The sequence below is a fragment of the Silene latifolia genome, chromosome 8 (assembly GCF_048544455.1).
Source record: "Silene latifolia isolate original U9 population chromosome 8, ASM4854445v1, whole genome shotgun sequence".
NCBI classification, from domain to species: Eukaryota; Viridiplantae; Streptophyta; class Magnoliopsida; order Caryophyllales; family Caryophyllaceae; genus Silene; species Silene latifolia.
The window spans coordinates 5412899-5433786 of NC_133533.1; the positions used below are offsets into that span (position 1 = coordinate 5412899).

At 40.1% G+C, this 20888-nt stretch overlaps 3 protein-coding genes across 4 annotated transcripts; all 3 read left to right on the top strand.

Moving 5' to 3' along the window:
* Positions 1-1393: 1393 nt before the first annotated feature.
* Positions 1394-7114, top strand: LOC141596131 (F-box protein CPR1-like). The gene is made up of 3 exons (XM_074416192.1): positions 1394-2690; positions 3772-3834; positions 6808-7114. The coding sequence occupies exons 1-2, from the start codon at positions 1477-1479 to the stop codon at positions 3818-3820; spliced, it is 1263 nt and encodes a 420-aa protein (XP_074272293.1). The 5' UTR covers positions 1394-1476; the 3' UTR covers positions 3821-3834; positions 6808-7114.
* Positions 7115-10275: 3161 nt separating this feature from the next.
* LOC141594477 (uncharacterized) lies at positions 10276-14253 on the top strand. Its single transcript, XM_074414494.1, has one exon. The coding sequence runs from the start codon at positions 10276-10278 to the stop codon at positions 14251-14253; it is 3978 nt and encodes a 1325-aa protein (XP_074270595.1).
* A 261-nt stretch (positions 14254-14514) lies between these two features.
* On the top strand, positions 14515-18450 carry LOC141596133 (F-box protein CPR1-like). Of its 2 annotated transcripts, XM_074416193.1 has the most exons (3): positions 14516-15807; positions 16853-16931; positions 18074-18450. In XM_074416193.1, exons 1-2 carry the CDS (start codon positions 14618-14620, stop codon positions 16899-16901), a joined length of 1239 nt encoding a protein of 412 aa, XP_074272294.1. In that variant the 5' UTR covers positions 14516-14617; the 3' UTR covers positions 16902-16931; positions 18074-18450. The 2 variants fall into 2 exon arrangements, with proteins under 2 accessions (XP_074272295.1, XP_074272294.1); XM_074416194.1 differs by lacking the exon at positions 18074-18450 and having other exon boundaries at positions 14515-15807; positions 16853-17422.
* Positions 18451-20888: the final 2438 nt, after the last annotated feature.

The following is a 20888-nucleotide window of genomic DNA, read 5'->3' on the forward strand; positions in this document are numbered from 1 at the left end:
CTGGTCGACCGACCTCATTAGGAGTCGACCATAAGGTGTGGGCAATGTGGCCCCCAAAGCTAGGAATCACGTGGGGAAAGTCGGGACCACCGGGAACACGATGATCGATCAACCAAGAGACATCCTTACCCGACTTCTTCTTCTTCAGAGCCACCACACTACTAGAACTACCATCCGACCTCCGCTGGAAACGCCCCTCCTCAGTCCGTCTACGTGGCACCCTACGCACTCGCTCAATACCCGCCTCCTCCTCACCTATCACATCACCAGACCGAACCATCTCCTCCTCCACCCGCTCATCAGTCCACGAATCGGCACTCACATCTCCAACCTCAGACTCAAACTGGAGCCCCTTTCGAGCTCGAACGTGACGGTCATTTCCTCCACCGGCCATCTATTCCAAAAAATAAGTTGAAGTAAATTAAAATTTAAAAAAAAAAAAAAATAACCCGGAACGGGGTTTATTAATAATAATTAATTAATATTTTACGTAAACTAAACGAGACGCAACAAAATTATATTTACAACAACTTGATTAATTAAATTAATTAAACAAAGAATTTATAAATATAAGTTTATGTAAATTAAAAAATATTAATAATTATTAATAATTAATTAATTTATTAATAATTAATTAATTTATAACGATAACAAAACAAGACGGAAAAAAAAATATTTAAAAAAAAAAAAAAAAAAAGTATCGACAAATTCTAAAACATAAAGAAAAAAGAAAAAAAAAAAAAAAAAAAAAAAAAACAAGACAAATGGGCCAGACGAAGAACTCCTTCGTCCAACTCCAGGCCCAGACGAAAGAATTCTTCGTCGAGCCCATATTAGACGAGGAATTTTTTTCGTCTGCGGGGCTGGACTGACGAAGAAGTTCCTCGTCTGGGCCCGATTCGTGTGTTTTCATTTTTTTTTTTTTTTTTTCAATTATTCCGTTTGATTTTTTAAAACACGACTAAACCGATTGAAATCAAAGCATCTATCCTAATTAGTCACAACTTTGGCATCTATCCTAATTCCGTCACAAATTTACAAACTAAGCAAAATAATACAAAATTTTTTTAATACTAATCACATACCTTGGTTAATGTTTGAATTCGTGATGGAAATTATGCGGTCGATACGTTTTTTGGTTGAAATTTGAGTCGGGTTTTTTTTTTTTCAAAATTTGGAATATGAAAGGTAGTTATTGAATAAAAAGGAAAATATAAGGGGGAGTGTGAGGGAGGGGCAAAATTGGAAGTTCATTAAAATTGTCGACGATATTTAGTAATTTGTCGACGACCTTTAGCAGCCAGGAAAATTAAACGTGAATTCGGTCCATATCTGGCCCAAGCCCGCATTTGAACACCTCTCTAACTTTAGAGAAGTATCCTATACCAAGTTTTCAAATTGTTTAATCCGCAATGCAATTTAACTGAACTGAAGTGTAAAACGGAATCGAACTTGAGCTTTAGATCGAGCACAAAAATGGCGGAAAAAGCCCTACTCCCAGAATTAATCGCCGAAATTCTCTCAAGATTACCAGTAAAACCCTTAACCCGCTTCAAATCCGTCTCAAAATCATGGAATTCCCTAATCAATTCCCCCAATTTCATCAAACTTCACCTCTCCAAAACCCTAATTTCCGAGAATTACCCTAATCTGCTATTCTCTAGCTTCTCCACGTCCATCTCCACCGCCCCCATTTCCGCCATTTTCCGGTTCACGGAGCTCCACCACCCTCTACTCCACTTCCCTGACTTCCTCTCCGTTAATATCCTTGGTTCTTGCAACGGTGTCGTTTGCATTTCCTCTATCGATGGAGCGTACGTTTGCTTGTACAATCCTACTATGGGAACGCATCAATTTCTCCCTGTTCAGCCCTCTCGATTTCCGGTACCTAATCTTGAAACAATTGTTGGGTTCCTGAATGATCACCCGAAACCCGAGGAACATTTGTTTGTTTACGGTTTTGGGTATGATAGTGTTAACGATGATTATAAGTTGTTGCGAATTCTCGAGTTTTTTAGGAATTCTGTTTTTGTTGGTACTGAGGTTTGCTTGTTTAGTTTGAAGAATAATTCTTGGAAATTTGTTGATGTTGGAGGCAACGTGTATTTGAATTGTGGTGGTGTTCAGGAACGCAACGGAACGCTTTTTAATGAGTGTTTGTATTTTGTCGTACAAGATGGGGAGATTAGGCCTTTTCTTAGGTGTTTTAATCTTCGGACCGAGACTTTCTCGGTTATGGAGCTTCCTCAGTTTGATGAAAAGTTTGATGAGTTTTGCGTTGGGATGGGAGAAGTAGGCGGATGTCTTAGTTTGTTTTTGAATTATCAGAATGTGGATCGTGGCGCATTTTATGGTTATAGATTGATGCGTGCTGATTTTTGGATTATGAAGGAGGAGGCTTGGGTTAAGTTGTTTAGTATTAGTGATATGTCGAGAATTGGGGCTACCTTAGGTATTATTCCGCTTGTTTACTCGAAAGATAGTCAAAAAATTTTGCTCGAGTTGGATGGGTCGGGATTTGGTTGGTATGATTGGAAGAAGAGGAGTATTGTGAGGGTTTTAATTCATGGGTTGCCTCCTGATGATTCTCATTTTGTTACTTGGACTTATGTGGAAAGCCTTGTTTCGCTTGGGAACCGTGATTATATTTCAAAGGGGAAAACTACCATTCCAAAGAAGAAGAAAACAAAGTATGGTTTTTTACTGGCATTTTTAAATGGGTGGTTGCCTCTTATTGTGATCTTATGCATGATCTTGTTGTGTACTCCTTAGCGTTTTACTTAACTGATGTTAATATATGATGACGATAAGTTCACTGGTACAAATTTAGTGTATTTGTCTTAAGTTTGTTCATGTAATTAATTTAGTTAGTCAGGGAGGCTCAGTATGATAGTTTAGTGTATGTAGTGATCTGGATGGATCGATTGTTTGTAGAGAAGCAAGCTTTTAGCAAGAAGAATTATTCAGCTTTAATAGCGTAATAGGATGTTCATAGTGTGATGGCTAAAGCTCATGTGTTGGATCACTTGAATGTATAGTACATGATGTTGAAGTAGGATACTAGCTATGCTTGCCTGCCTTTGCAAGCGCGTTATTTGGGTAATATTTTATGATGTAGTTTGTTCAAGTATTAATGTTGCATTTTCTTGTCCAATATTTTGCTTAGACCCGTAACTTGTATGATCACATGAGGATATTTTGAATCTTCTTATGGACGATGGCATGTTGTTTCTTATGTCCTATTGTGCTGTTGTAGCTCTCAATTGATGTGGTTGTGAATTGTGATAATATTTTGCACTTCATGTTTAGATAGGATGTTTTTTTCGTTTGGCTTGCCTGCATATCTGCAATGTTACGTCGCCTTAGATGCAAGTTTCTTTTTAAGCACTCTCATCATAAATTTCACTCGTTACTTATGTCTTTTTCCGGTAAATTTGTAGGCATTTCTCCTAATGCAAACATGATATTAGAAGAAATGACACCTTTTTGTACTCATTTTTCTCGGAAATGTTCCTCATTTCTCTTGTTTCTCGGAAATGTTATTCATTTTTCTTATTTCTCCCCTCGAATCTGTCTATACTCACAGAACCATCTACTTGTAGACATCTCTCGTTAACTCATCCTGATTCTTTCATGTTTAATCTTTTTACCACTTTGTTGTTTCAAAAGTCAAAACTAAGTGGTGAATTCCGATGATTTTCTATGTTGGAGAGGCAGTTTTATTCATACTAGCTTCCCAACCGCTCAACCTTTCCTTTTCTTCTTTGATAGGAATGATGTGGACCGTTTCCTGTCGTCTGGATTCAAGCTGAAGCTATGAGCCTATAACCACTAGTAAGTTTCTATTATTTCTACCGGTAATTATGGATTTTACTTTCTTTGATCTTTATTTCTTTTCCCGTTATTACTCTACTTTGGGTTTCCCTTTTCCTTCCGTTATATGTCTTGTTGTTTGCCAAGGAGTACACGTTTTTTGGATACGTTACGTTTGTCCTCCTTTTTGGATTATTTGTTTCAAAAAAACCCGTCACATATTCCCATTATGCATATGCTCGTAGAATAAGAGTTAGTTAAGTGATAACAACCCTTTTATTCTGATCATAAGGCTGGGGTCCGATTCTTACTCGCGACATATTGTGCTCATTTGCTTCCCTTTTCTTCCTTTGGTCTTGCTCTTTCTTAAGTATTGGTGCAGTACCGTCTCTAAGTAGTCTGAGATCTTTCATGGTGGTTCAGCCGGTCCTTATCCTTAAATATATGAAACTGTATTGGTGAGATAAAGTGAGACTATGCTAATATGCTTATTTAATAATACTCCGTATTAGTTTGTGAATATTGGCAACCTATCCATAATTTATTGCCATATACAACCCGGATCTCTCATTCATGAATAACTGATCGTTCTCAAACCACCCTCAAAAGATATTTAATTATAGGATCAATTGTCAAATCGTCCTTTTTATTAAATTTCAAAATTTGTAAGACCTTAGTGTTAATCGTTTCTTTTTGACTAATTCACCTAATTCAAAAAAAAAATTACGTCTCTCACCCCCTAAATACACGTTCCAGCGAAAAAAATCAATTTTTCGGTATTGACTATTGGTGATGAAAGATCATAGATCCTAATTAGACTCTCTAATTAAAAACAAATTATCTCATAATATGTCATTTTAGTGATCTATGTAACATGCATGCTAATATAAAAGCATAATAATAAAGATTAAGGAAAAACAATTTCCTTACATTGATTTTGATGGTAATAAGGGCACAATCAAGATCTCCTATCTTGATTGTTCTTGAGCTTAAAATAATGGATGATCCTCCTTACCAAATCTTCAATGAGAAGATCTCCTAACAATGTGCACCCAAGAACTAAACTCAATACCTTACAAATATTAACTAGATATTTGATAATATATACCCTTGATCATATGTAAATATTACTAACAAATATTAGTGAATATTTATTTTGATTACTAACAATCTTAGTAATTGATCTATATTAATTTTAGAGAGATGTACCAACTTTTATTCACATGCAAAATGCACAAGTGAAGTAGTGTGTAAAATAAAACAATTGTTGGTCTAAATAGGAGGGAGTGGCCGGGTGGTCAAGGTGGAGTGAGGGAATGGACTTGCTTTATTTTATGTCCAATTGTTCATCACATGCAAAACAACAAAAGATAACTTATGGAAGAATATAAAGCAAAGTGAAATAATTATGTTTATAATCATCCACTACACTCTATATTACACGGTCCAATGCCCATTTACGGGTCCATGTTGGTTCTTATATTTGTCGCACAAATACGTGTAAATTTTACTTTAAACATCGATTTATGTTTAAATGCTTCCAATAAATTTTGTCCAAATCACTCCGTAAATATACGTGTATCGCTACACATATTATTTACGTACTAATGTTAATCACATTAATCAATTAGTACAATTTTAGTGAATTAACAATTAATTAACTAAAACCCGTCTCATAAAATTTATTATTTAATTATCGCATAATTAAATAATAACTACCGCGCCACGAGTTCGCAACTCGAAATCTCTCTAAAAATAATCGACTAACCTTTTAGTCTATAAATCAAGGACTAAATAAATTGTATCTCATACAATTAATTAGTTATTAATTGGGTTTCGTTCCTTTAGGTGTGACCGAAAGGGGTCAGTTGATCACCGCCGTCTCACGACAATAACGTCAAACTCTAGTCAGCCAACCGTTATTGATTTACGTTAATCAACTGACGAGGATCAAATAATAAATATCCTGATGATATTCCTTTAATAAGATTTATTATGTAAACGCACTATTGTGGAGGACACTAACTCCAACAGGTGACACGTCCAGAAGTTGCGTTTCCCCTCTTTCTGAATTTTATCTAACCGGTTTTGTTTCCCCTTTCATTTTCCGTCTTATTAAATAGAATTTTTTTTTATTTTTTTTGTGGTTTCTTAGAATCAAGACAAGATGCAAACTATGTGCTAGCAAAAAGTAATGGTACTTCATAGAATGAAATATTGTTTGTAAAGCCATCTGAGACAAATGATCAAGAAAAAACACAACTTATGCATACTCTCCCCTGCTCCCCTAGTGGTGATAACATGGGGAATGTTGACTTCTTCTGTCAAAAAGTGGGTTTGCGGGGTGTTTGACATTGAAAATGGTTTGAAATCGATTAAAAAGATGTGTTTCGCATATATTGACTTCTTCTGTCAAAAAGGGACTTACTATGGGGTAATGTATTCGTTATTGTTCGCCGTAATGATTTTCTTAATACTTTGGTAAACACTTAGTTGAGGAGGGGATGAGATAGTGTTTAGAATCCTTTGTGCAACTTGTTCTGTGTAAACACCCCTTAGGTTTCGTATATGTTGTAAATTGTTGATTCTTGCAAGTCCAAAGAAGCGAACATGAGATGACTAGTGAAGGAGGGGGAGACAGGAGTGGCTTATGATGTTCTCAAGGGTCAGTCACTGTGCGGGTGAGGCTGTGATAATCTGTAAATCCGAGGTGGCGCTTCTAGCCTTCTATAGGAGATCTACGGAAGGGCTAAATGGTACTAGTTGCTAGATAAGTAGATAGTATCTCTTGTGGGGAATGATCGTCACTATAGTTAACGATTGAATTTCAGTTCTTGTGAGGATGTGTATATTTGTTTTCCCCCTTTCCTTTTCAGTTAGTCTCCCTCTAGACGGAGGTTTTCGTCTTAACATTAACTCATGTCTTAAACAAGAATTTGTCTTTTTAGAAGTGTTTAGTCTTTTCAGTTACTTATTTTGCTATTTCTGATGCAGGGTACATCAGAAAAACACTGTGACCCAAAGCGGCGTGTATGGTTTTTCTGGGTGGCCTTGAAATGTGTATGCTAGGAGTAAGTTTCAGTCAGGAACCCTTTTTATTTTGTGGTGTTTGCGAGTGTATGGATGCTCTGCTCATGTTTTTGGTACATAAGACCTAGCATGTACGCGGATTTACTGAATGTGTGGCTGAATGCCTGCAACCCTTATCAGTTGTAACTTGTAAGTTCTAACCTATGTGACTGAATATACTGTGTTTTGTCAGAATATGGAATGTATCGGTTGATCGGACTTTGATTGTTCACTTTGGCCGTAACCAAAAAGGCATATAGGTTCACATTATGCATCCGACACGTGATCGAATGTTAAACAGGGAGGGTTAAATAACAAAGAAAAAAGGCATGGGTTGCTAATTTGCTACTGTATCTTGCATTTACTATGACCAAATTAGTTACACATTATTAAAAATTATAAAAATTGGACCAAAGATAACATTTATTTTTTAAGGAGCTAAATTACTAATCTTTTCCTACGTAAATGTAAATGTGTTTAGAGATTTATGTTGATAAACTCTTTTTAGCTCTTGATCTTGTAATATTCAAATTTATAACGTCCATTTTAAAAGGATTATGTAATTATATTCTTTACGCCAACGGTTTTTTATTTAGAATTCTCATTTTTAATGATTTTGCATTTAAATTACAAGTCAAATTTAATTAAACATTGATAAAAAAAACATTATTGATTAACAGCTTATCTCATCGAAGACGAGCACTGTCCGTCACAAGCTGAAGACGGATAGTGTCTCTTTCACAATATCACAAGTTTTTTTTTTTTGGTCTAAACCATCCGGTAATCCGAACCACATTGGGCCAACTAATCCGGATTTCGGGGCGTGTCCAAGGATTACGGTATTTAAACCCCTCCCAATCGCAGTTGTGGGGGATCGATCCGCAGACCTCCCTACCAAGCGCAACGGTCCGCCGCAACCCCATGCTACCACTGCGCCAACCAACGATTGGTTCACAATATCACAAGTGGGAGGGCAAGGGGGTGCTCTATTTAATTTTCACTTGATTTGCCACTTGCATATTGTAAGAGGGTAATTATCCGTTTTCAGCTTGTGACGGATAGTGTTCGTCTTCAATAAGAATTTGTGATTGATTAATCATATTATTATACATATCTAATTTCGATTGATTAGTCATGTATATTTTCTTTGATTAAACAGTCTTGTACTCATGTGTAATTTATAAAAAAATATTATTTTATACACTTGCTTATTAAGCTATTAAAGTATTAATTTTATAAATTTCTGCTCTTTCCGTTTTAGTAAAAAAAAAATGATTGAGACAGGGGGATATGCGTTCTTTTGAACTTAAAGTCACTTAATTTAAATTCACTTCAGATCCTATAAGTTCAGTTTAGTCAGTTCAGATCCTATAAATTCAGTTCAGTTCAGATCCTATAAGTTCAGTTCAATTTATATCCCATAAATTAAGTTCTAAAAAGTTATATACGGAGTATTATTTTTAAAACCGATACAAAAATATTTGACATTAATTATTTGACACATATACTCCCTCTGATCCAGACCAAAGGTAACATTGACTTTTTGGCACTATTTATGGTCGTAGGGAATCTTTGATATTATTCTTAATCTATAAGACAAAATATATTCATGTGAGACTTTGTTTGATTCATCGTCATGAATGCTATAAGAATATCAAATTTTTATAATTTTTAATAATGTGTAACTAAAGATATTTACGTTGTAATAGTATAGCATATAAGTCTAGGGTTTTCCTAGGGTTCCGGTCTTAATTTTCTTCGATCTCCGTCCTACGTTCTTCGATTTTCCTCTCGCTCGAGGCTTAACTTACGTTTTTTCGTGAGTTAGGGCTGCTGTGTTTTCTTGTGTTTGTTTTTGTCTTGTGTGCAGGTGCCAATGGAGAACGACTCAACGGGCCATAGGGACGGGAAGGAGCCGATGGGGTCGGATGAGGAGGAAGGGTTCGTTTGGGAGGAGGATGAAAAGCCGGTGAAAGAAGAGGAACGTATTCTACTGATAGGGAAGATTTGGGCATCGAGGGCTATTAATGTTAAAGCGGCCATCGACACGATGATAAAGCTATGGAATCCGGCGAAACCAGTAATGGGGAACGTTGTTGACGCTAAAGCGAAGACCTTTATCTTCCGATTTGAATCGAGAAGGGACAAGGCAAGGGTCCTCGAAGGGCAACCTTGGCACTTCGACAAGTTCATGTGGTGCTTCGATGAGCCTGATCAATCCGGTAAAATCACTGACTCTTCTCTGTTTCTCGTACCAATCTGGGTACGAATCTATGATCTCCCAATATCTGGACGGACGTGTCAAGCAAATGCCCAACGGCTGGGAAACTGTCTGGGCAAGTTTATAAGCTTCGAGCATGGCCCTAATCCCGAGCTAGATAGTACAATTCGTGTTCGGGTATTGTATGATATCCGGAAGCCTTTGAAAGCTGCTATCCCTATTCGACTAAAAACTGGCCGTAGCATGAATTTCACTGTTAAATATGAACGGCTTCCGACGTACTGTTACGGGTGCGAAGTTATTGGGCACGGGGAAAAGGACTGTGAGGAGGGTCCATACGAAGAGGAAGAGTTAAAATTTGGGGATTGGCTTAGGGCATCGCCGTGGAAAGTGGTAAAAACTGTGAAGAGTGGGACGGGTAAGGTTGCGCAGGACCTTAGGGGGAAGTTTGATGCGGTGAACAAAGAGGAAGCTGAGATTTCTATCTCGAACATGATCGATAAACTGCAAAACATTGCTCTTGAACTCAGAATAAAGAAGGTGGAGAAGGGAGAGAAATGTGGTCATGGCAGTATGGGGGAGGGTAGTGGAGACTCGGGGATAGGAGGAGGAGTGTTGGATAGTGCGAGCAAGGGGTGCACAGGGAATGGAGAGGGGCAGAATTGCGAACAGAGGCGAGATGGAGGAAGGAAGGGCTGTGATCAGGGGGAGGGTGCGTGGCAGGGGGAGGGGCTTGCTATAATTCAGGGGGAGGAGAGGAGCCTGGAGGAGGAGAGGGGAAGGCTGGGTGGTGAGGGACGAGAAGCTATGTTTGGTGTGGAGGGGGAAGGGGCGAAGGGACGAGGATGGACACGAATTCCGAGATTTAAAAATGCTGGAGCAGGGAGTGGTGATGGTACAGACAAGCTAGAGATAGTCTATGGGAAGCGGAGCAGGGAGACTGAGGAGGAGGCAGGTGCGTATAAGAAAACAAAATCTTCAACAGACGGGGGCGTCTTAATACCTGAGGCGGAGGTTGACAGGGGTCAACCCCGCCAGGCCCAATGAATCTCTTAAGCATTAACTGTCGGGGCTTGGGCAACCCCGACACGGTGTCTGCGCTCCGGGATCTTGTACGGAGGGAAGCCCCGACCATTCTGTTTTTATGCGAAACTAAATTGAGTGGTCGTGAAATGAGGAGGGTGAAGGAGAAATTGGATGGGTATTATGGGATGGAGGTTGATAGTGTGGGGAGATCGGGTGGCTTGGCTTTTTTATGGCTAAAAGAAGTTGACTGTACTTTTGTGTCAGCTTCGGTGCACCATATGGATTTTTCTATAAAGGGAGTGGAAGGCGATTGGAGAGTTACGGGTTTCTATGGTTGGCCAGCGGTGGGGGATCGACACCTTTCGTGGGATCTATTGAGACTTCTCGGGGGGCAATCTCAACTCCCTTGGGTGTGCCTTGGTGATTTCAATGAGGTTCTGTTCTCTACGGAGATGGTGGGGGGGGGGGGGGGGTGCAGGCCGCAGTGGCAGATGAACAATTTTCGGGCAGCTGTTGATGATTGCGGCCTAAAAGATGTTCCTTGGGAGGGGTATAATTTTTCGTTTAATAACGGGCAAGTAGGGGAAGCGAATAGGCAAAGTATGATCGATAGAGCTTTATGCACGGAGTCGTGGAGGGAGCTATTCCCGTATGCTCGGCTTTACTATCTAAACAGGGAATGGTCCAATCACGCCCCTATTCGATTGATGCTTAATCACAAAGAGAGGGGTAAGGTGAAAGAGCGGAAATTTCGTTTTGAGCAGATGTGGGTCGGAGAGGTGGAGTGTGGGGAAGCCGTGGAGCGTGGTGTGGAGCGGGGTAGGGGGAATCTTGCTCGGGTCTTGGCCGAATGTGCGAAGGAGCTCAAGAAATGGAAGGGGACAAATATTCATCAGATAGGGTGGAGTATCGCGCAAAAGCAAAAGCAGCTGGGTTATCTGAACGATAAAGAGAGAACTGAAGAAAATGTGACCCGTCGCAGGAAATTAGTAGCGGAATTGGCGAATTTGAGAAAGCAAGAGGAACAATACTGGAGACAAAGATCAAGAGCCCTATGGCTGAAGGATGGGGACAAAAATACAAAGTTTTTTCATATTCGTGCCAGCGAACGAAAACAGAAGAACTTTATTGCATATCTTGTGGATGACGATGGAATTACACGGCATGGGGAAGAGGAAGTTAAAGCCGTGGCTACTAATTACTTCCAGCAACTTTTTTCGACCTCGAACCCGGTGATAGAGGAGGGGATTCTTCATGGTGTCGAGCAACGAGTAACGATGGATATGAACCAAGCTTTGCAGCGAGATTATGGGGAGGAAGAGGTCCTTGAAGCCTTGCACCAAATGCACCCTCTTAAAGCTCCGGGGCCAGATGGGATGAATGGGCTGTTCTATCTGACTTACTGGGATTCGATTGGCGTGGATGTTGTGGATACAGTGTTGGATATTTTGCGCGGTCAAAAGCAGCCAACGGAATTTAACAAAACCAATATTGTGCTCATTCCCAAGAAGAAAGCTCCAGATAAGATACGAGATTTTCGACCCATAAGTCTGTGTAATGTGGCCTACAAACTTGTTTCCAAAGTCTTAGCCAATCGGCTCAAACCGTTTTTGGGTGACATAGTTTCAGAGAATCAGAGCGCCTTTACTCCAGGGAGAGCTATTTCGGATAATGTTATGACCGCTTTTGAAGTTTTTCATCATATGAAGAATTCGAGAAGCTTGGATGGGACTATGGCCATTAAGCTTGATATGGCAAAGGCGTATGATCGGGTTGAGTGGGCCTTTCTACAGAGGGTTCTTTTCGCTATGGGATTTGATCAGGGTTGGGTAAATCGTGTGATGGACTGTGTTACTACCGTATCATTTTCGGTGCTCATTAATGGGCAGACGACTGACGAATTTCGCCCGTCACGTGGATTGCGACAAGGTGACCCTCTGTCACCTTATTTATTTATTCTCTGTGCCGAAGTTCTATCCAGTTTGATGCGACGGGCATTTGAAGCGGGTACGTTACATGGGGTTCGAATAGCCCATCATGCTCCCCCAATATCACACTTGCTCTTTGCAGACGACAGTATCTTTTTCACAAAAGCGACGATCGAAGAAGCTGAAGCTGTCACGGAGGTTCTGCGGAGGTATGAGATGGCCTCGGGGCAGCTGGTTAGTCTTGATAAGACTACTGTCTCATTTAGCAAGGGCGTACCGATACAAAAGCGGAGCAATCTAGCTACCAGATTGGGTATAGTGGAGGTGGAGGAACAGGAAAGATATTTGGGACTCCCCACGGTGATTGGCAGGTCGAAAAAACCAATTACGAATATACTGAGAGATAAGCTGAGCAAAAGATTGAGTGGCTGGCGTGGGAAAATCTTGTCTAAGGCTGGTAAGGAGGTTCTTATAAAGGCAGTGGCCAATTCACTCCCTACCTATGTTATGAGTATTTTTAAAATTCCCGGAAATTTTTGCGATGAGCTTAGATCGATGATATCTCGTTTTTGTTGGGGTCATGAGGAAGAGAAGAGGGGAATAAGTTGGGTGTCCTGGAAGAGGTTGTGTTTGTCCAAAAGTTTGGGAGGTATGGGTTTCCGCGATTTCAACATGTTCAATATAGCTCTTTTGGGAAAACAGGTGTGGCGGCTTTTAACTGAGCCGGAATGTTTGTGGGCTCGCATTATGAAAGCTAAGTACTACCCAAATGAGGACATTATGAAGGCTGGTATGGGGCACAACCCGAGCTATACTTGGAGGGGTATAATGGAAGCTCGTGATATGTTGCAGGCGGGATGGCGTAAGCGAATTGGGGATGGGTTAACTACCCGGGTCTGGGGGGAAGCGTGGCCGCCAAATACTCAGACGGGAAGGATGATTTCACCGGTTGCCAGCGGCTTGGAGAATTTGACCGTGGCTGATTTAATGGAGGCGGATGGAAGGGGCTGGAAAGAAGGAATGCTTACCTTGTTGTTCCTACCGTTCGAACGAGATAGGGTGCGGAATGTTAGGCTAAGTGCAAATCGGCCAGAGGATGCGTGGTACTGGGTGGGAGAGCGAGACGGAATCTATTCTGTCAGGTCAGCTTACAGACGGCTTGTAGGGGAAAGGAACGATATGGAAATGGGGGGTGTGTCGAATTGGGAGAAGGAAAAGTGGCTTTGGAATCGGCTCTGGAAAGTCCCTGTATGGCCCCGCGTGAAACTCTTCTTTTGGCAGCTGTGCAGCGAGGCTTTGGCGACACGAGCTAACATTGCTTCTCGAGTGCGAGGTGAGTCCACTTTCTGTTCTTTATGTAATTCTTCTGATGAAACTAGTCACCATTTGTTCCGTTTTTGTCCTATAGCGCGACAAGTGTGGGAAGGGATTGGGATAGGGGAGGAGGAGAGGGATTCTGGGGGCGTAAGAGATTGGGTGGAAGGGAGGTGGAGGGAGTTTGGGTGCCAAGAACAGTCGCTCTTTATGGTCGGGTGTTGGGCTTTGTGGGAGCACCGCAACAAGGTAATCTTTGATAATCGGGAGGTGGATCCATGGTCTGTTGTAAGGCGAGCTAAGGAGGTGATGGAGGAGATAGAAGGAGGGGGGCTGGGGTTGGTACGGAATGTAGGTAAGAAGGGGGAGGGAGCCGTGAAGGATATGGAGCGATGGATAGCACCTAAGGCGGGATACGTGAAGATCAACACAGATGCAGGGGTTAAGGAGGACGATGGATTTAGTGTGGGGGTGGTTTGTCGTGATGAGAATGGGTCGGTTCTATGGGGAGTGTCGGTGGTGCACGAGCAGCAGTGGGAACCCCAGTTAGCGGAGGCAGTGGCGGTGCTTGAAGGTGTGACTGAGGCGGCGCGGCGTGGGCATTCCAGGATCGTGGTGGAGAGTGATTGTCTGCCGGTGATCGAGGCCTTGAGGAGGAAGGATTCTGGACGCAGTGTTCTATCGCTTATTTATGACGATATTCAATCTTTATGTTTGGTTTTTACTTCAGTTTCTTGGTCGTTTACTAATCGTACAAACAATAGAGTAGCACATTGTTTAGCTCATTTACTTCCTAGAGTTGTTGGTAGATCGATGTGGTCGGATTCTTTACCTCCGACTGCGAACAGCGCTGTTATTTATGATTTGGCATTAATGAAGTAAGGCCCTTGGGCATTTACCCTCAAAAAAAAAAAAAAAAGATATTTACGTTGTTGGTGGCTCGATAAGTGTGAAAAAATCAATTTTACAAGTGTAAGTTTAGTTCAGATTCTACAAGTTCAGTTCAGATCCTATAAGTTCAGAAAAGTTCAGATCCTATAAGTTCAGTTCAGATCTTATAGGTTCAGTTCAGTTCAGTTCAAATCCTATAAATTCAGTTCAGTACAGATCCGTTTCAGTCCAAAAGAAGAGGGACTGTATTCTATAAAATGCCAAGTTTTCAAATTGTTTATTCGGCAATTCAATTGAACTGAACGGAAGTTAAAACGGAGTCGAACTTAACTTGAGCTTTAGATCGAGCACAAAAATGGCGGAAGAAGCACTACTCCCAGAATTAATCGCTGAAATTTTCTCAAGATTACCAGTAAAATCCCTTTGCCGCTTCAAATCCGTCTCAAAATCATGGAATTCCCTAATCAATTCCCCCAATTTCATCAAACATCACCTCTCCAAAACCCTAATTTCCGACAATTACCCTAATCTGATATTCTCCAGTTTCTCCTTATCCATCTCAACCGCCCCCATTTCCACCATTTTCCGGTTCACGAAGCTCCACCACCCTCTAATCCACTCAACTGATTGCATCCCCGTTAATATCCTTGGTTCTTGCAACGGCGTCGTTTGCATTGCTTCTATCGATGCAGCGTACGCTTGCTTGTACAATCCTACAACTGAAACGCATCGTTTACTCCCTGTTCAGCCCTCTCGATTTCCGAAACCTAATGTTGATACAATTGTTGGGGTCCTTAATGATCACCCGAAACCTATGGAACATTTGTTTCTTTACGGTTTTGGGTATGATAGTGTTAACGATGATTATAAGTTGTTGCGAATTCTCGAGTTTTATAGTGATTCTGATTTTGTTGGTACTGAGGTTTGCTTGTTTAGTTTAAAGAATAATTCTTGGAAATATGTTGATGTTGTAGGCAATGTGTTTTTGAATTGTGGTGGTGTTCAGGAATGCAACGCAACACTTTTTAATGAGTGTTTGTATTTCGTCGTAAATAATGGGGAGATTAAGCCTTTTGTTAGGTGTTTTAATCTTCGGACCGAGACTTTCTCTGTTATGGACCTTCCTACACCTGATGAAAATTTCGATGAGTCTTGCTTTGGGATGGGACAAGTAGATGGGTGTCTTAGTTTGTTTTTGAATTATCAGAATGCGGATCATGGCGCATTGCATGGTTATAGATTGATGCGTGCTGATTTTTGGACTATGAAGGAGGAGGCTTGGGTTAAGTTGTTTAGTATTAGTGATATGTCGAGAATTGGGGCTACCTTAGGTATTAGGCAAAAGATTTTGCTTGAGTTGGATGGGTGGGGATTTGGTTGGTATGATTGGGAGAAGAGGAGTATTGTTAGGGTTTTATGTTATGGGTTGCCTCCTGTTACTTCTCCTTTTATTACTTGGACTTATGTGGAAAGCCTTGTTTCATTTGGGAACGACTGTAATTATAATTCAAAACGGAAAAGTACCGTTCCAAAGAAGAAGAAAGGGTATGGTTTTTTAATGGCTTTTTTAAATGGGTTGTTGCCTCTTTTGTTGTTGTGTTTTACTTAACTGCATTTTCTGTTGTTAATGTATGATGACGATAAGTTCACTGGTAGAAATTTCTAGTATATTTGTCTTATGCTTCATGTAATTAATTTAGTCAATCGGGGAGTTTCAGTATGATAGTTTAGTGTCTGTAGTGATCTGGATGGATCGATTGTTTGTAGAAAAGCAAGCTTTTAGCATGAAGAATTGTTCATGTTGTTAAAATGAAATGCCATACGACATGTTTTAATAGCGTAATAGGATGTTCATAGTGTGATGGCTAAAGTTCATGTGTTGGATCACTTGAATGTGTAGACAATAGACATGCATTCCTGCTTTAATTGCCTAATAGGTTGTTCCAGTATTGATGTTGCATTTTCTTGTACGATATTTTGCTTATATCCGTAACTTGTATGATCACATGAGGATATTTTGAATCTTCTTATGGACGATGGCAAATTTTTTTGTGTCATATTGTGTTGTTGTAGCTTGTAATTGAGGTGATAGTGATAATATTTTGCAGGTTGTGCTTAGATAGGTATGTTTCTTTTGTCGTATCAGACGCAAGTGTTGAACACGGCACTGTGTCAGACACCTATTTTCGGAAGAAACATCGTGATGGTTTATACGTCCTTTGTTTGATAATAAGATCTACACTTACACTTCCTGTTTAGGCTATCTCACCATAAGTTTCACAAGTGACTTTATTCTTTTTCACGTAAACTTGTAAACGTTCTGCTAATGAAAACATGATAATACCAGAAATGTCATTCATCTTTCTTGTTTCTTCCTTCAAATCTGTCTGTATTTACATAACCATCTATTTGCTCGTTATTTTTGGTGCACCAAGGGTTCTGAACATTATTGTGATTCTCTTGTCTAATTTTCTTACCGTTTTGTTGTTTTAAAACCAGCTGTTGTATTCTCATGATTTTGTATTGCCAGACAGTTTTATTCACACCATCCTTCCGAGCTCTGAACCTTTCCCTTAATTTTTTTTGTTAGGAATGGTGCGGACCGCTTCCTGTCATCTGGATTCAAGCTGAAGCTATGACCACTACCAAGTTTTTATCATTTTCTACCGGTAATCATGAATTTTGCTTTCTTTGATCTATATATGAAAATTGTTGGCTAAGCTGATATCATTCATGGTGTCCTTAACCCGAACAATATTAAAATAGTGTAGGTAAGGTGTGAGACAAAGTGAAACTATCTACCGAAGATGTCTTAGTCTAGTGGTTAAGACGGGGGTATTGTGGACAATAGGTCCCAGGTTCGAATCCCCCCTCCCCTCTATTATAATGCAACTAAGTGCGTGCTTCGTTAGACCAAAATGAGACTATCTTAATATTGCTTATTCAGGTACCGTTTTCTTTATACTAAGATTAGTTTGTTAATGTTGGGAACTTATCCATAATTATTTGTCATTTTGGACTCAAATATCTTGGCCTTGAATTACTAAAAGTTCTAAGACTACCCTCAACATAAATATATGATCCAATTGTCAAATCGTCCTTTTTAGATTCCAAAATTTGTAAGATGTTCATGTTATCGTTTTTTCCTTTTTTACTATTTCAGCCATTTCAAAACCTTTTTTTTTTTTTTTTTTTTTTTTTTTGGAATTTCAAAAGGAGTTTTGACAGCTTATTCCCTTAAATATGTTGTCCAATTCAATACTCCAATATTATATGTGGGACTGTGATTGCAACTTCATGTGCAAAAGGGACTTACTAAGGGGTAATCGTTGAGGGGATAAGACGCTGTTTAGAATTCTTTGTGCAACTTGTTTTGTGTAAACACCCCTTAGGTTTCATTTGTGTTTCAAATTGTCGAGTCTTGCTAGTCCAAAGAACCAAGCATGGGACGGGTTGTCGAGGGTCAGAACTCAGTCATAGTGCATGTGATACTCAGCGGATTCCTGGGTGGCACTTTGTTCCCATACTCGAACCTATTCTAATGGTACGAAGGACCATATATCTATTTATATTAGTGTGTTTAATTTGCCAATGAAAAATGAAGGTAAAATGATACCTCTTGTGGGGGAATGATCCTCGCTATGGACAGCGATTGAATATCAGTTCTTGCGAGAATGTGTGTATTTTTTTTTCCCCTTTTGAAGTATATTGCCTCTTGCCACTTAAATATAATTTCTGGGACAGACGGACAGTATGAAAAGTTCTTTTTAACAGTCTATGCTATGTACTTATTTTGCTATCGCTGATGTAGGATACATGAGCAGAAACACGAGAATGACCTGAAGCGGTGTCACAGTGTGTATGCTTCTTTTGTTTTTTGTTTTTTTTAAAAACCCGAAGGTTTACTGCATTTCTATTGAATCAAGAATAGAGACATTCGAAATGTACATGGGAAGTATACGAGACCGAAACCTAACGTCCTACCGCATCTCTGTGGATTAACGTGAGCTAAATTATGTGCTACCTCATTAAAGTTTCTACGAACATACAAAAATTCAACTTGTGTAAGCTTTTTCTTGCTTGGCTTGAATGTGTATGCTAGTAAGGATTGCTAAATTGAGTGTTGCAGTCAGGAACCATTATCAACTTGTGTATGCTTTTTGAGAATGGAAAAAAAAATGCTTATGCTATATGATTAAACTGCACAAAATATAAAAAAAATTGCTTATGTTGTATGTATTAGGTAACTCATGAAGCGACCTGAGACATTGTGATGGAAAAACAGGTAGAAAAAGAAACCTGGCGCGGTATAACCTCCCAAACGGCTCAAATTTAAGTGTATAATACACGGTTTTCGGGATTTCAGAGTCCCGGAACAAAATGTCTGTAAATCATACTGACGGTTCCTCGGGTCAGATAAAGCACCTAGACAAATTTTAAGAATAAACAGAGGTGTTTTGAGGGTGCCAGTATGCGACAAACGAGTCTCGCACGAAAATCAGGTACTCCTTAAAAATATATTAATGCTTCTTAATTAGGGCTCAACATCGAAGACGAAAACTTATGAAGCGACCCATGATCCGATACGACCTCCGCAACGACGCAAATTTAAGTGTACAATACACGGTTTTCAGGATTTCAGAGCCCCGGAATAAAAATGTCTGTAATTATACTGATGGTTTCTCGGGTCAGATAAATCAGTCACACAAATTCTGAGAAGCAAAAAGGACATTTAAGGGTGCCGGTACGCGATAAACAAGTCTCGGACGACAATCAAATACTCCTTAAAAATAAATGAATACTTCTTATTTAGGGCTGAAAATCGAATACGGTATCTCATAAATCGACCCCTGACACGTGGTAGAAAAACTGGAAGGAAAAGAAACATGACCAGTACGACCTCCCAAACGGCTCAAATTTAAGTGTATAATAATAATACACGGTTTTCGGGATTTCAGAATAACGAAACAAAAATGTACGTAATTCATACAGACGGTTGCTCGAGTCAGATAAAGTAGTCACACAAATTTTGAGACGAAATAGAGGACATTTGAGTGTGCTGGTATGTGATAAACTAGTTTGGGACGAATATCGAGTACTCCTTAAAAATAGATGATAACTAGTTTATGGGATACCGCTACCCCCAAATGTCTTCCATTGGTACTCAAATTTTGCGTGGCCGCTTTATCCGACCTGCGGAACGTTCTGTGTGATTTCTTGAGAATTTTGTTTCCAGGACCCCGGAATTCCGAAAAACCGTGTATTATACACTTCAATTTGAGTCGTTCGGGAGGTCGTACCAGACCGTGTTTCTTTTTCTCCCGGTTTTTCAATCACGCGTACGAGCTCATTTAAGGAATTAACTTTTCCGATTTCAACCTCAAATAACGAGCATTAAAACATTTTTCACGATTATCCGAGGTTCGATGAATGCTGGTTTATGGCATACCGGCACCCCCAATGTCTTCCGTTGGTACTCAGATTTTGCGTGGCCGCTTTATCTTCCCCGGGGAACTTTCTATGTGATTTCCGGAGAATTTTGTTCCGGGACCCCGGAATCCCGAAAAACCGTGTATTATACACTTGAATTTGAGCTGTTCGGGAGGTCGTACCGGACCCTGTTTCTTTTTCTCCCGGTTTTTCAATCACGCGTCCGAGCTCATTTCGGGAATTAACCTATTCGATTTCAGCCTCAAAAAACGAGCATTAATACATTTTTCACGATTATCCGAAGTTAGACGAATGCTGATTTATAGCATACCGGCGCCCCCAAATGACTTCCGTTGGTACTAAAATTTTGCGTGGCCGCTTTATCTAACCAGAGGAACTTTCTATGTGATTTCAGAAGACTTTTGTTCCGAGACCCTGGAGTCCCGAAAAACTGTGTATTACACTTCAATTTGAGCCGTTCAGAAGGTCGTACCGGACCCTATTTCTTTTTCTCCCGGTTTTTCAATCAAGCGTCCGAGCTCATTTCAGGAATTAACCTATTCGATTTCAGTCTCAAATAACGAGCATTAATACATTTTTCGCGATTATATCAGGTTCGACGAATGCTTGTTTATGGCATACCGGCACCCACAAATGTCTTCCGTTGGTACTCAAATTTTGCGTGGCCGCTTTATCTGACCTAAGGAACTTTCAATGTGATTTCTTAAGAATTTTGTTCCAGGACCCCGGAATTCCGAAAAATCGTGGATATACACTTCAATTTCAGCCGTTCGGGAGGTCGTACCGGACCGTGTTTCTTTTTTTACCGGTTTCACAATCACGCGTCCGAGCTCATTTCAGGAATTAACCTATTCGATTTCAACCTCAAATAACGAGCATTAGTACATTTTTCACGATTATCCGAGATTCGACGAATTCTGGTTTATGGCATACCGGCACCCCCAAATGTTTTTCGTTAATACTCAAATTTTGCGTGACCGTTTTATCTGACCCGAGGAACCTTCTATGTGATTTCCGGAGAATTTTGTTCCGGGACCCTGGTATCCCGAAAAACCGTGTATTATGGTCTTCAATTTAAGCCGTTCGAAAGGTCGTACCAGACCCTGTTTCTTTTTCTCACAGTTTTTCAATCACGCGTCCGAGCTCATTTCAGGAATTAACCTGTTCGATTTCAG